At 40.6% G+C, this 14,312-nt stretch overlaps 1 protein-coding gene across 5 annotated transcripts in view; it reads left to right on the top strand.

Annotated features, from left to right (window-relative positions):
• Positions 1 to 14,312, top strand: part of LOC122791042 (myomegalin-like) — a 3,200,315-nt gene that overhangs the window by 2,227,416 nt on the left and 958,587 nt on the right. For all 5 annotated transcript variants that reach the window (XM_044058817.1, XM_044058818.1, XM_044058820.1 and 2 more), the window contains exon 37: positions 5,159 to 6,541. In XM_044058817.1, coding sequence (XP_043914752.1) covers positions 5,159 to 6,541 — 1,383 coding nt within the window. The remainder of the gene's footprint in view (positions 1 to 5,158; positions 6,542 to 14,312) is intronic.

The following is a 14,312-nucleotide window of genomic DNA, read 5'->3' as shown; positions in this document are numbered from 1 at the left end:
CACTTGATGTGCATCGGCAGCTTCATTGTTATTTGGACAGGACTAAATCTTTCAGGAAAACAGATCAATTGTTTGTGGCCTTTGCAGGACCCAGATTAGGTAAACCTGTTTCCAAAGTGACTTTATCCTCCTGGCTTAGAAACGTCATTAGCTTTATCTACCAACAGAATAAGCTATCCTTACCTTCCAGAATAGTGGCTCATTCTACCAGATCTATGGATACTTCTATAGCATTTCATTCCAGAGGCAGGATGGATAATATCTGCACAGCAGCCACTTGGGCAAGACCTCATACTTTTACATTTCATTACAAATTGGATTTGGCCTCTAGGGGACGAGCATCTTTTGGTTCTATGGTGCTCAGGAATATCCTTCCTTAGGGCCACCCAGGACTCAAGTAGCTGGGGACTCTGTCCTATTTGTAATGAATGAACAAAGATTTACAACATCAGATAAAGAAGTTATGTCTTACCATAATGTTCCATCTGTGTTTTGTAGATCTTTGTTCATTCATTACTTCCCGCTGCCTGGACTCCTGGTGGAATTTAGGATCTCCTGGTTAGGGTATTTGCTCAGAGTCTTCTACTATTTTTTCTATTACTACAACTATTATGTAAAGGCAAGCAAACTCAGTCTGGAGTAACTAGGGAGAGGGGCATTGTGAGTAGGTCTTAGTTGAGAGTTTTTGGCTGGCGCGAGCTTGGAAACTGCCATATCGGTTCTGAGGACAGAACCGAAGTCCTATTTGTAATGAATAAATAAAGATCTACAACACAGATGGAACATTATGGTAAGACATAACTTCTTTATTTTGTGCCTTCCTGCTTGTTGATGTTCCACACCACTGTACTGTTGTCCATGTAAACCTTCAGAGGACCTGAAGAAAGCGTGGGGTGAAAAACCTGAAGGGCCCAGTGCCAGAGCTTTCATCTCTTTGATGTTGATATAGACTGACCTCTGGATGCGCCAAAGACCTTGGACTTTAGCTGACCACAGGAAACTCCACACCCCATATCTGAAACATCATTAAATAGTTCTTGAGAAGGAACCGGAGGCTGAAAAGGCAGGCTTTGGTTGAAGAAAAGTTTTAGTCCATCCATCACTTAAATTTCAGGTTTAGACAAGGAAGGAGAGGTTCTGTGAAGTCCAGAGTGTGGCATTGCTGAAGCTAAACTGATTTGAGGTACCATTGAAGCTTCCACATGTGCAGTCTGGCAAGAGGGAGCATTGGAATAGAAGAGGTCATGAATCCTAGGACTTGAAGAAACTCTGCAGCTGGAATAGCAGGCAGAGGAAGAAGACACTAAAAGAAAGCTGTCAAGGACAGAACTTTTGGAGATGAAGAGAAGCCAACATTAGCACTGTCTGAATCCTGCAATCCAGATACGCATGGTCCTGAGAGGGAGTCAGGATGGACTTTTGAAAGTTGATTGTGAGCCCCAGACTTTCGTGAACTCCCGATCCTGTAACCGGTGCCTGAGAGAAGGCTCCTGAAGCAACAGGTCATCTAGATAAGGAAAAGTCTGAATGCCTTGGAGCTTGCCAAAGGCAATCACAGGAGCTAGGCATTTTGTGAATACCATTGGGGCAGTAGAGAGGCCAGAGGCAAAGCAGAGAATTGAAAATGAGAGGAAGAAACAAGATAAATGTAAAGATGTCCTGAAAAGAGGGTAAATAAGAATATGAAGGTAAGCAGCCTTTAAATCCAAGGAAACTAGAAAAGCCTGCAGCAGCAACAAAGGAAACCGGATGTGAAGTGAAACCATATGATAAGAAGGAACCTTGAGAAAAGTGTTGAGTAAAGAGAGTTCAAGAATAGGCCTCAAAGTGCCCCCCTTTCAAGGGACCAGGAACATCTTTGAGTACAGTCCCTTTCTTGCTTATGAAGGAGAAACAAGCTGAATAGTTCTTTGGTCCAACAGGAACCCAAGGATCTCTGAGAAATGAGAAAGTAGTTCCAGAGGAAAAAGGGTGGAGAGACTTCCACACCATGAAGTAACCATGGTGGATGATAGAACCCAAGAATCTGAGGAAGGCACAGGTAGCCAGGTGGGGGGCAAGATGCTAGAGAGGCAGGCTTGTCAGATAAAGGAGGCTTCTGAGCCACAGGAACCTGAGAAGACTTGGCAAGCGGAGCTTACCTACCACCCTTCCTGCCTTTGGTGGCATGATGAGGCTGCCTGTGAACAAAAGCAGACTTAGGATAGTTTTTCTGGAAATTAGGATTAGGCGATACAAAAATGTTTAAGATTCTGCAAAGCTTTGCATTTTTCCTGAAGAGACTTAAACATATCAGTGGCAGCAGTCCAAACTGATTTTTATTATCCAAAGAGTATCCAATAACTTGGCCTTAATGTCTTCAGATAAAGACTGCAGGCAAGCCAAGAATTATAAAACAAAATGTGGTTAGTGTTCCAGATGATATGAAGTCTGTGAATAGATGTAGGAGTCATACAGGGAATACTAGTGATAAAAAGATCTATTTTGTCACTACTTATAATATTTATAGTGTTGAGTTAGTAAAAAATGTTAAGATATTACTGGCCATTCTTATATAAAGGGAATTCTGGGATTAAGAATTTACCTGTCTCCTTAGTGTCTCTTATAAGAGAGCCAGAAATGTAAAAGACATGGTTGTTCATAATTTGTTCTCTGTGCCTACTGAAATTTTAACTATTCCATTGCAAATTTCTGGTACATTTCCCCTGTGGTAAATACTCTATCTGCATTCATGTGGTCAGGACTTTTGATAACATAAATGGTATTTTTTTCAGCCTAGAACTCTATTCCCTTGTGTGTCTAAGGGAGTGTTTTATTGTCTCTCATGCCCTTGTGGTTTCTTCTATATAGGAGAAACCAAAATAATGCTTAAAATCAGAGTACAAGAGCATGTTAGAGACATTAAGAATCAAAATTTGGATAGCCCTGTGGCATCACATTTTCATGCAGTACACTTGGGGTCTTGTACCAATTTAAAAGCATGTATTTTAGAACAAGTTCTGATAAAGGAGGATGTTGCATTTAAAAATTAACTGTAAAATGAAGCAGTCTGTATTTTAAAGTTTGGCACTTTTGTGCCTCAAGGTTTAAACAAAGAACTGGAGTGTAACACTTTTCTGCACTAACTGTTAATTAGTTTGTGTTTAATTGTTTTAGTTAATTGATCAATGATGTGATATTTGTTATTTGAGTGAAGCTTGTCTGTGATGACTCTGTGAAAGGCTTGCTAGCCCAGGCGCTGGAGTGTTAAACGATTTTGGATTTTATGCTTCTGCAATTGGTGTTTTTTGCTTTCTCTGTTTTATTTTGTTGTCCAGTGAATGAAGCCAAGAATAATGCCTCATGACAGATCCAAAGGTAGCATCATCATAGCTATACTTGCTAGAATGACGAGCCAGCTGAGAAGTAAAACCTAAAATAGAGCAAAAGATTTTGCTTCAGAATCAGGGAGATTGCAAATAACCTGACAAGCCTGGGCAGCCAAGGCTAGAGCATATCTGGACATGAGTCTGATAATTGATGTCCCGGAAGGCCAAAGTAGAAGTAGTATAAACCTTACCAGTTCTGTCCATTGCCCTACTATCCTTATCTGAAGGCATAAGCTTGGAAGAGGGTAAACATTTATAAAGCTTGTTAGGGGAGACTGACACCACAGCAGGGTCAGCAGAAGGACACTTAAATAAGAATTGACAATCCTCAGGAGCTTTATAGAACCTATCAGGTTTCTTTAGAGCAGGAGGGGGAGAATCAGAAGACTTAGAGGCAGCTATAAAGTTGCCTAGCAAAGCAAGTAACACAGGAGGTACTGCAGAAGGTATAGGAGTGTCCACATTAAGCAGTCTTAGCTTTTCTGGATATCCAACACTTGAGAAGAATCCGACTTAAAATATTCCATCATTCTAGCCATATTGTCTCCAAAAGACAATTCCTCAAAAGGAGACTCAAGACTCGCAGACTGTTCATCAGAACCAGAAGCCAAAACAAAGGCATCTGGGAAGAGTAGGATATGGACTTATCTGAGTCCTAATCTGAGGAATTGGGTTCTCTAGCCTGTTTAAAAGGAGTAGAGGTACAGAAACCCCTTGTGGAGACTTCAGGGCCATTAAGGCATTAAACAGGCCCTGAGTAAACTTCTGCCATTTCCTTTGAGGATCTTTAGGGTATACAGAAGTATGTTTTGTTTTCTGCTTTTTTCTTAGTAGGGATGTTAACCCTAACAAACACCAGAGTTTCTGAGCCTTGATTCAGTAAAAGTACCTAAAGCCTCTTCACTGACCAGAATCTGTGAGATCTCTGTAGGGTCCATTGAGGTTATCAGCCATGGTTTCCCCTCTCAACATCTGGAGCAGACACCTGCAAAGCCTCAGAGGATATGCAAAAAGAAGGTTTCATACCAGCCTCAGATGGGGTCATGGCAGAAGTCTGACATAGACACCGGACAGCTTAGAGCTTTCACCCACTTCTAGAAAGATAAGTCACAAGAATGTACTCTTTAAAAAAAAAGAGAAAAAAAAAAAAAACAGGTAGCTCTTCTTTGAGGCATAAGAAATCTAACCTTTTTCCTTCCAAGCACTGATAGAAATATGCCTGAACTGTATATAAAACTAAAGGACTTAAAGCATTTTCATTCCTTGTATGTTATCCATATCCATACTCTAGAGCATCCATTTTCTCAGTTTTGATTATTCTCTTTCCACATAGTCTTGGCCACTATAACATAGTCCTTTTTAATCCATACAGTAGAGTGGCTTTCTGAAAAAGAACTTGAAGGAATATAGAGAATTGACCTGTGTGATCTGTTCATTAACAACCGAAAGACATGCAGTCTAGAAATGTTTAAAAGGCATTTTTGAGTACGTGCAGACATGTTTGCCAGTACAAATCTTTCTTGCATGTTTTATTTACTTCGAGATGTGTGAAGGTTTGCTGTAGTGGTGAGTACCTTATGTAACTGTGCTTTATTTGTAAGCTGTCCTCTTGTGGCCATGTTTTTGTCATGCTTTGAGCAAATTGTGCCATTTGCTCCATGCATAGTTTGAAAGATCCTCACATTTGTTTTTGATGGATATGCTGTTAAATTTTGTCTGTTTAGAAACAATGGAACTTAAACTCTGCATATTTCTTAAGTTGTTAATGTAATGCTTGTATGTTGTTACAGCTACTAAGAAGCAAGAAGATAGAAATGTCCAAGTAGAAATTCAGGACCTGGGATATCAAAAACTAGAAGATAGAAAAGTACAAGTGGATCTGCAAGACCTGAGATTTATAAAACATGACGAAAGAGAAGTCCGGGTAGATCTGCAGGACCTGAGATATCAAAAACAAGAAGAAAGGGAAGTCCAAGTGGACCTGCAAGTGCTGACATTTGAAAAATATGAAGAAAGAGAAGTCCAGGTAGATCTGCAGGACCTGAGAGATCAAAATCAAGAAGAAAAAGAAGTCCAAGTTGACCTGCAAGAGCTGACATTTGTAAAATATGAAGAAAGAGAAGTCCAGGTAGATCTGCAGGACCTGAGATATCAAAAACAAGAAGAAAAAGAAGTCCAAGTCGACCTGCAAGAGCTGATATTTGTAAAATATGAAGAAAGAGAAGTCCAGGTAGATCTGCAGGACCTGAGATATCAAAAACAAGAAGAAAAAGAAGTCCAAGTCGACTTGCAAGAGCTGACATTTGTAAAATATGAAGAAAGAGAAGTCCAGGTAGATCTGCAGGACCTGAGATATCAAAAACAAGAAGAAAAAGAAGTCCAAGTCGACCTGCAAGAGCTGACATTTGTAAAATATGAAGAAAGAGAAGTCCAGGTAGATCTGCAGGATCTGGGATATGAAAAACAAGAAAGCAAAGAGGTCCAAGTGGACCTGCAAAAGCTGGGATTTGAAAATCAGGACAGAAGAGACGTCCATGTAGAACTAGAGGGCCTGGGACATCAGAAACGAGAAGACCGAGAAGTCCAAGTGGACCTGAAATATGTGAAATTTGAGAAACAGGAAGAAAGAGAAGTCCAAGTAGATTTACAGGACCTGAGATGTGTGAAGCAAGAAGACAGAGAAGTCCAAGTAGACCTTCAGGAATTGGGATATCCAAAACAAGAAGGTACAGTAGTCCAAGCAGACCTGCAAGATCTGAGATATAAGAAACAAGATGAAAGAGAAGTCCAAGTCAATCTGTGGGACTTGGAATGTACAAAACAGGAAAACACAGAATTCCAAGTGGCCCATCAAGACTTGGAATATGTGAAACAAGAAGAAAGAGAAGTGCAAGTGGACCTGTGGGACCTGGGTTTTAATAAACAAGAAGCCATAGAAGTCCAAGTGGATCTGCTGCACTTGTATGAGAAACAAGAAGGCAAAGAGGTCCAAGTGAACATGCAAGACCTGGGATATGGGAAATGGGAAGAAAGAAAAGTACAAGTGGATCAGCAGGACTTTAGATATAAGAAACAAGAAGTAAAAGAAGCCCACATAGATCTGCAGAGCCTGCAATCTGAAACTATTGAAAAAAGGAAAATGGAAGCACAAAAGAAAGACCGTTGCAGTCAAGGTAAATAATTGCTCTAATAATAAAGATGAATTGCATGCATGTTTGTAAATGGGTTCCTTACTACTTACTGAGACTTTATTCCTCAGTTCATGTTTTCTTAAGCACAGTAGTTTGCATTTACATTCAGAGAAGAACACTATTAACGGTTTTCTTAAATTTGGTATTTGTTTTACAGTGGAGTGGATTGTAGACTTAATTTTTCTAGGTGTGAGATGGCACCACCTAAGAGTGGGAGAGAGACTTTTAATTTTAATTATTGCTCTTTCTTGTAAGATGGTGTGACCTCTGAGTAAGAATAAAAACAGTAAGGGACATGGCGGGGCTGCAAGGAAAGGAATCTGTTGTGTGTGTGTTTTTTTTTTTTTTTTTTTTTTTTAATATATAAATTATTTGGGATGAGTTTACTGTGTACTGTTTTGTACAAGTTTTGATGGAGTTCACAGTTCTGTTTTACAACCCATGTTCCTGTAGTGACGTCATTTACAGAGCTGTGCATTGCAGTCTGATAGGTGACTTGTAAGCGGTTAAGGTGGTAATTTCTTGAATTTTTCAGGATAATACGTCATCTGTAATTTGTTTTTGCTGAAGTTGACATTGCTTTGAGTATTTACATTTTTTAAAACACTAACATTATTATTATGTTTCCAGAGTGTAACTGCAAATGACCCGCATATTATATTATGACATCTGTATTAAAACTGATTAAAAATTTGACTCTGTGGAGCATTAGGATAAAACTCTGCCTGAGCAGCAGATTGCCCAGTGTCTTGGAGCTGGAACAGCTGGTGAGAGAGGGAATGGAAGTGAGTGGTTAATGCTGGCTTGCCTGTCTTATGGGAAGGGTGGGTTTGGCTGCTATGTCTGCTACCAGCAAGTGGTAGCTTTCTTTGTCTGAAAGGAGCATAAGAGCAGTCAGCTGCAGCCTTCATTATCCTGTGGGTAAGAACACATATGCAGGGGAAAATATTGTAAGTCCTGGCCCACTTCAGCCACTCAGAGAGAGGTTTAACCAGCTGAACTGGCTTCAGTGCAGTGGGGCTGTTTTGTTTGCCCTACTGGCAATTGAGACTCTTGTATAAGGTACAAGGTGGCCACTTTCTGGGGGAATGAAGCCAAATTATTAGACTGTTGGTGTAAAAACATTCCCTGCCCTAACAGGAAAGTAGGTAGTAAAAAGATGACAGGGTGGCATGCTGAACAATTTTATGCCTCCCTGGATGATGGTTCCCTCTGGTTAGCATTAGCCTTGGAAAGCATAAGGTCCCCGGCTGCATAAGGAAATGCCTGGGCTCAAGAGCTTTGATAGGGCGGTTAATGATCTATAGGCAGAGAGGCAAAGTCAAAAAGAGTACAGAATATGATGTAAAATTAACAAATGTGTGGTAAGTACAAGTACAAGCTTGTATTTTGAAGTATGACATTTAAGCATCACTACTTTTATATGTTCTCCAGTCTATATATAGGAGCCTTCAACTTTCTTTACAGTTATCTGTTTTGATGACGCTCTTTGGTCAACAAAACAAGATGGTTAACATTTGTGCAAGATTGCTACATTATTGGGTTAAGGATTATAACCTTTCCCCACTATTGTGTGATCTCAGAGTTAGAATTCATAAATAGCAGTGGGTGTGGGGATGCAGGGGACTTTTCCTCCTGCAAAAAAACATTGTTTTATTGTTTCATGCCCCAAGATTATATCTTGGTCCATTCTCAGTGACTGTCTTGGTGCATAAGCAGTGACATGTTGACTTTTTTGATTTTATTTTGTCGACAAGAGCAACTTTGACATTCAGGTGTTTAGACTATTTTAAGTGCACCTATATATACAAATATGTACATATAGATAGATATCGATTTGTGTGTGTTTGTGTGTGTGTATATAGACAAGACAGAAACTAATATGACTGATCTGACTGATCTTTTACCAGCTATTGTGACAAACCCAATAAAACTGATAGAAAAGTGAATCGCATCTGAAAATTATCCAGTGAATTTGAACCACTCTTTAAACATATTCTGGGATTCAGAAAGGTTTGCCTTGACGTGTAAAATTTTACTCTAAGAGGAAAAAGTGAATGTTGTCTTTTGACTGTATTCACTCCTGTGGGAGTACTTGCAGTACAGGTAGGTAGAGTGAAGCTGTGATTGTGTGAATGTACACGATCAGTAAAATTTTACTGTCGGAGGAAAAAGTGAAAATTATCTTTTGACTGCAATCACCCATTCACTCCTATGGGAGTACAGGTAAGTAAAGTTAGAGCCATGGGTGTGTGTTTGTGCACCTGTCTGTAGAGAAATGAATGTAGCTGAATTCAGTTGTGTGTATGTAGGAATGCATAAGTGGTCATACTGCATAGATCAGGTAAGGGTTGCCGAATTGGCTTAGGTGGGTTGGAGCATGTGTGTGTGGGGGGGGGTGAGTGTTCCATTGGGTGCAAGCAACTATGCAGAAGCTTGCTTGTAGATGTTTGGGTGTGAGCATGTGTGCGCTTGTGTGTACGCTGGGGGGTGCCTACGCTACCATAATGCATGGGCTGCTGGGGAAGGCACTACCACTTTTCAGGTCTGACAGCTCAGTATTCAGCTGAGACATGGCAATTGTGCCAGTGTTTCTCAGTGTGCCATTACCATATTCCTGAGTCATCGATTTTGTCTATCGTACTAATTGCCGAAGCTTCATTGGTCAGTTATCATGGGTGGAAGGGATTTCTCTGACTCCCAGCCATGGTATTTTCTCTATTAACCCAGTTCTTCTTACTATACCATTTATTCAGTAAATAGTACTGTAATGTTTAAACAGTAAAGAAATCACTTTAATTAGCATACTAGTAGGGATAGGCATATTTTTGGTCACCTGTTAAATATACACCACTACCAAGCAAGGGTGTATTAAGTCTCCAGCATTTTAGTAGTTTACTAGGTACTTTTGTCCATATTCTGTTGATATCTTTGCTGTCTTGCATCATGTGGTCAGTTTGCTCCCTTTGATACTTTTCACGAAAGGATAATATTGAAGTAACATAGCATAAAACTTTAGTTTGGGACGTGTACCACTGATGTTCATCATAGATTGTATATTAGTTTTGATAATGGTATAGATTTATAGGATGAGTTCCATGAGTCTAGTTAGATTTTGTACCCTCTGAGTGTAGCATGTCTGTGTATGTAGTGGTGAATATCCCCCACTGATTAGTGTATTGTTATTTTATGTAAAACAGATAGTGTGTCATCTTCCTAGTATTGTTAATCTGTGAATAAGACCTTATTTTAGATCAGGATATGTATTGACATTCAGAACAAAAGTTTAGCTATTGCAGTTTTGTGCAAAAAAAAGTTATAACTAGGGCTTAATTACTGTGTAGCCCACATTTCTCTAATATATCATTAGTAGCTCCTAATTTTATTTGTGTGTGTGTGTATATATATATATATATATATATATATGTGTGTGTGTGTGTGTGTGTGTGTGTGTGTGCGCATGTATTTGACTTTGACTCTGGGGTTGAACAGTGGACCTACTTGACCATTTTTAGGCACATTCTGGGGATGCAAGAAATTTCAGAGACATTGCATACAGTAATGATCATATTGTCTTGTAGACTTTACACACAATATACAGATGCACAGCAATATTAAGTACTGTATCTCTCACAATGTCCTTTCATGTCACTGTTAGTTTTCTTTACCTAATGAATTTTCTGCCAAGGATAACTCAACGTCTGGCCAGTATTCCAAATCCTCTGGTAATTATAGGCGTTGTACATCACACATATACTCCCAGTGCATGGTATAGGGCATAAAGGTGATATATGGACGTGCACACTCGGAACTTCTTTGCCACCAGTCTGAACACCATTGTTTAACGGTAGCCTGAGCACCTTTCTGCTGCGCTGGTTACCAAGCCGTACTTTCAGATAAGTGCTCCGTTGAGGTGTCTTTGCTTTCTCTTAATTTTTCTGGTTATTGTGTTTGTGTCATCCAGAAAGAGAAAATGTCAGTTTGTAAGGCAGATTCCCCATAAAGACCATCATGACCGCTGTCTCTTCCATTTGGGTGCTTCCCACAATCATACACAGTGCTCTGTCAGGAGTTTCTGCCCAAGACCCTACATAGTCATCGCTCTCCTTGTCCATGTACCTGGAAAACAGCTTAAGTGGTTGGCTGAGGGTGCTGTGGCAAAATCTTCCTGTCATGAAAGCCAGCTATTTGCCAAGAAGAAAGCTAAAAAAAGGTCTGCCTTCCCTCCCCTTCCTCTGTTACCATGAGTGTTGCACAAGATCAGGCAGGACTCTTCGAAAATCTTGCTAGTGACTCCTTTTTGGCTCAGGCAGGATTGATTCCAGATTATTTCTTATTTGGCAAAGGGCAATCACCACAAGTTACCTCGCCAAGTGGATCTTCTCACCCAAAACAAGGGAACTCTTATCCTTCCTGGCTTTTCCAGTCTTCAACTGACCCTGTGGGTGATAAGGTTTTGATCCCTTTCAGGCACCTCTTTTCTGAGGATATGCTTTGAGTTCTGCAGGAGGCCAGGAAACCTACTACTGAGTAATCGTATATGTCCAAATAGAAATGATTTTCTGTCTGTGCCTCTGTCACCATCAGGATACCCTATCTGTGGAGGTTCCTCTTGTTCTCTTTCATTTGTGCGGTTTGCTCCATGCTGGGTTGGCATATTCTTCAGTTAAAGCCCAACTTTCAGCGATTCCTACTTGTCTTTCCTTGACTCATCCTCTGTCCTCTAGATTTGAGGTCAAACAATTTCTTAAAGGCATTCTTCATATCAGACCTCCCAGGAAACCTCTTCTGCCTTCTTGAGACCTCAGTTGTGTCTTTGAAAATTTGATTAAGGCTTCTTTTTGAGCCTGCTTCTTCAGATTCCTTTGCAGCATTGTACATGAAAGACTGTTCTTTTGCCTCTCCAGCCAAGAGAGTGTCTGAAATTCAAGCTCTCATAGCTATTTCTCCTCCTCAGTTTTCCAGAGAGACAGGGTGTCTCCTCATACTAATTCTTCTTTTATGCCCAAGATAGTCAATAATTTGTTTCTTAATCAGTCTGTTCATCTCTCTCCCTCTTTTCCTTCTCTCCAGTATGCAGTTGAGAAGGTCTTCACACCTGGATTTGCATAGACAGCCCAGATATTATTTAGACAAAACTAAAGTTATTCAAATATCTGAGCAGCTGTTTGTTTCATTTCATTCCAGTACTTTGGGTTTGGCTGTTTCTAAGCAAACCATCTCCTTCTGGATTTTTAAGGCTGCTACTTTTTGTTGTTTTTTTTCATGGAAAATGTCTCATCACCAGTGAAGGTGCACTGTACTTAGGGCAGTTACCTCCTTTGATACTTTTATCATGGGTCTGGATACCAGTTCCATCCATGAGGCTGCTGTTTGGTCCTCTGTACATACTTTCACTTAGAATTACAAGTTGGATGTTGTTTCCAGGTCCAGAGTAGGGCTATCCTGCATGGGTTTGTTGAAGGCTGTTCTGTGTCTTCTTCCTCCTAGGCTTACTCTTCAGCTTTTGTACTCTCCCTCGGGTACCAGCTCTTACTTGGAGGGTGCATGAGTTCAGGACAGTGGCATGGTTCAGGATTGACAGTGGCTGCCAATTACTGGACAAACCTTTTTGATTTGGATTGCTTACTTCATTGTCCTGTGTCATTCGGACATACCATCATCAGACAGTGAACAGCCTCTTAAACAAAATGGTGCTGTCAAATGCTACTCTACCAGGGAAATAGTAACTTCATTGCTTGCTTGCTTTAAACATGTTTCTGTTGTGGAGGTTTGCTTTTTATTATTATTTTGTTCTCCCTTATAGCCAGTCAGCCTGTTCATTCCAGCAGACAGGAATCAAGCACTCCCGGGATAGGGGAAACTCCTTTGGCCCATTTTTCCTGCCTAGAAATCCCTATCCAGCCCTCCATTCTCCAATGAGAGCCACGTGATGGGGAGCCAGGGTAGCATGTTGATCCTGTGGAGAGGCCTATCCTCTCCCCTGGCAGCAATCCTCTTGGCATCTCTTCTTAAAACTCCTCGGTTTGCTGTCTCCCAAGGGGAAGTATACCTCTGTATTTTTAGTTCCTTTTGATTACAAGTGTGGATGCACTCAGATGTTGATTCTGTAGGCTTGGACTTCACTGGGTGTAACATGTGGTACTCTTGCTTGGTGTCACTTATGTGGCAAGCCAGAATCACCTCCCTTCTCCCCCAGGGTGGCCAAGCAAGCCTACAGCAGCCAGCCACTCCCAACCTCCTTCAGGCAACCAAGCCACTACTTGAACTCTGGTTACCTACACAGTAGTCCAGGTTTTATCCCTCTGTGCCACAGCTGGTTAAATGGTGGCTTCTTGTTCAGCAAGTTGTATCTTCCACAAGCATTATTGCTTAGACCATGATTCTCAGATTCAGGTCAGGCCACTATTGGTACCTTGGTACTTCAGGTCTGTGCCTCAAGTTCTCATTCTTTGGCTTTTCTTAAGACACCTACATCCTGGCAGGTTTTACTTTATGTATTTCTTAGGATTCTTAACCACTGCAGACGCCCTAGGAAATCAAATGCAACAGTTGTGACAGGTATGAAAGGTCTCCCCTTACTTCAGTTGACCTGCAAGGGATGCTTTCTAGAATTGGTGCTTATTGCATACCTGACTATCCCCCTTTGCTGGATTGTCTCCTCCTATAACTGTAGATGGTATGAAAGTAATCATTTTTTTAAAACAAGGCTACATTTGCTAAAACAACATTGTTTGTTGTTGTTGTTAGGAGCAACCGCTGCGCACACATTGCTGTGCAGGGGACTGCACTACCCCTTCTTAATATATTCAGTTGTAAGGTCCATGTACCTTGTAGAAAGGGACTAATACTCCCTTATAGTATCCATTCTTTGGTGAGGCACACGACATAAAATGGAACTGATCATTTGAAGAATTACATTGTGCAAGATGCATCACACTCAGTAGCAGTTTCTCTACTGAACCTGTGTTGTAGACAACAACAGCAGGATTTACTATGAAAGAATTAAGTACATCGTGCTTACTGATTAGATGGAGGTCAAACTGAGTAGTACAAGGACCACTGTGTGCACTTGGAGCCTGCTGTGTGACGCCTCAGTGTAGTGTCATATGTAAGTAGTGAATGGGGTAGAAAATATAAACCACTACTTGGTGTAGAGACCAGTGTTGGTTTTGAAAATGATAGAGAAGTTAGTACTAAAGATTTCAACAAAGCCTGTATTTTGCCATATGGGAAAAATACGATAGATGTTAAGAATATTATTCATGATATTTTGAGTATGTTGAAATGTGATTCTGATATTTTTGAGTTGGTGGGGGACCATCCTATATTTGTTCACAAAATTGGTTGTAACATGAAAAATAAATTATACAAAGGATGTTCTTCATCTCACATTGCTGCAGTCCTAACACTTGGGTAGTCCGCTGTCCCAGTCGGCCCGAATACCAAAGTATAAGGCTGACGTCGGTCAAGGCGCATTTGTCTGACATCAGGACGTCAGGGTACAAATGCGCATGACCGACGTCATATCCTCAGTCTTTTTTGCCGCATGGTCCGATGCAGAAGCAGTATTGCGAGTGCAGGTTGGCGTTCTGAAATTTTCTGAAGTCGGAGTTTCAGACCGAATCAAAGTTGGCTAAGTACCCGTTGGGGAATATTTTGTTTTTCTTGCCTCAGTATTTAACCGGATGTCAGAAAAAGTGAATAACTGTATTTCTTGTGGGAAACAGATACCTCATAGAGATTACCATAC

Source organism: Protopterus annectens, chromosome 16.part0 (genome assembly GCF_019279795.1).
Source record: "Protopterus annectens isolate FY-2018-M chromosome 16.part0, PAN1.0, whole genome shotgun sequence".
NCBI lineage: Eukaryota > Metazoa > Chordata > Ceratodontiformes > Protopteridae > Protopterus > Protopterus annectens.
Note: the sequence above shows the minus strand (reverse complement) of the source record. Positions and strands in the feature narration are given on the sequence as shown.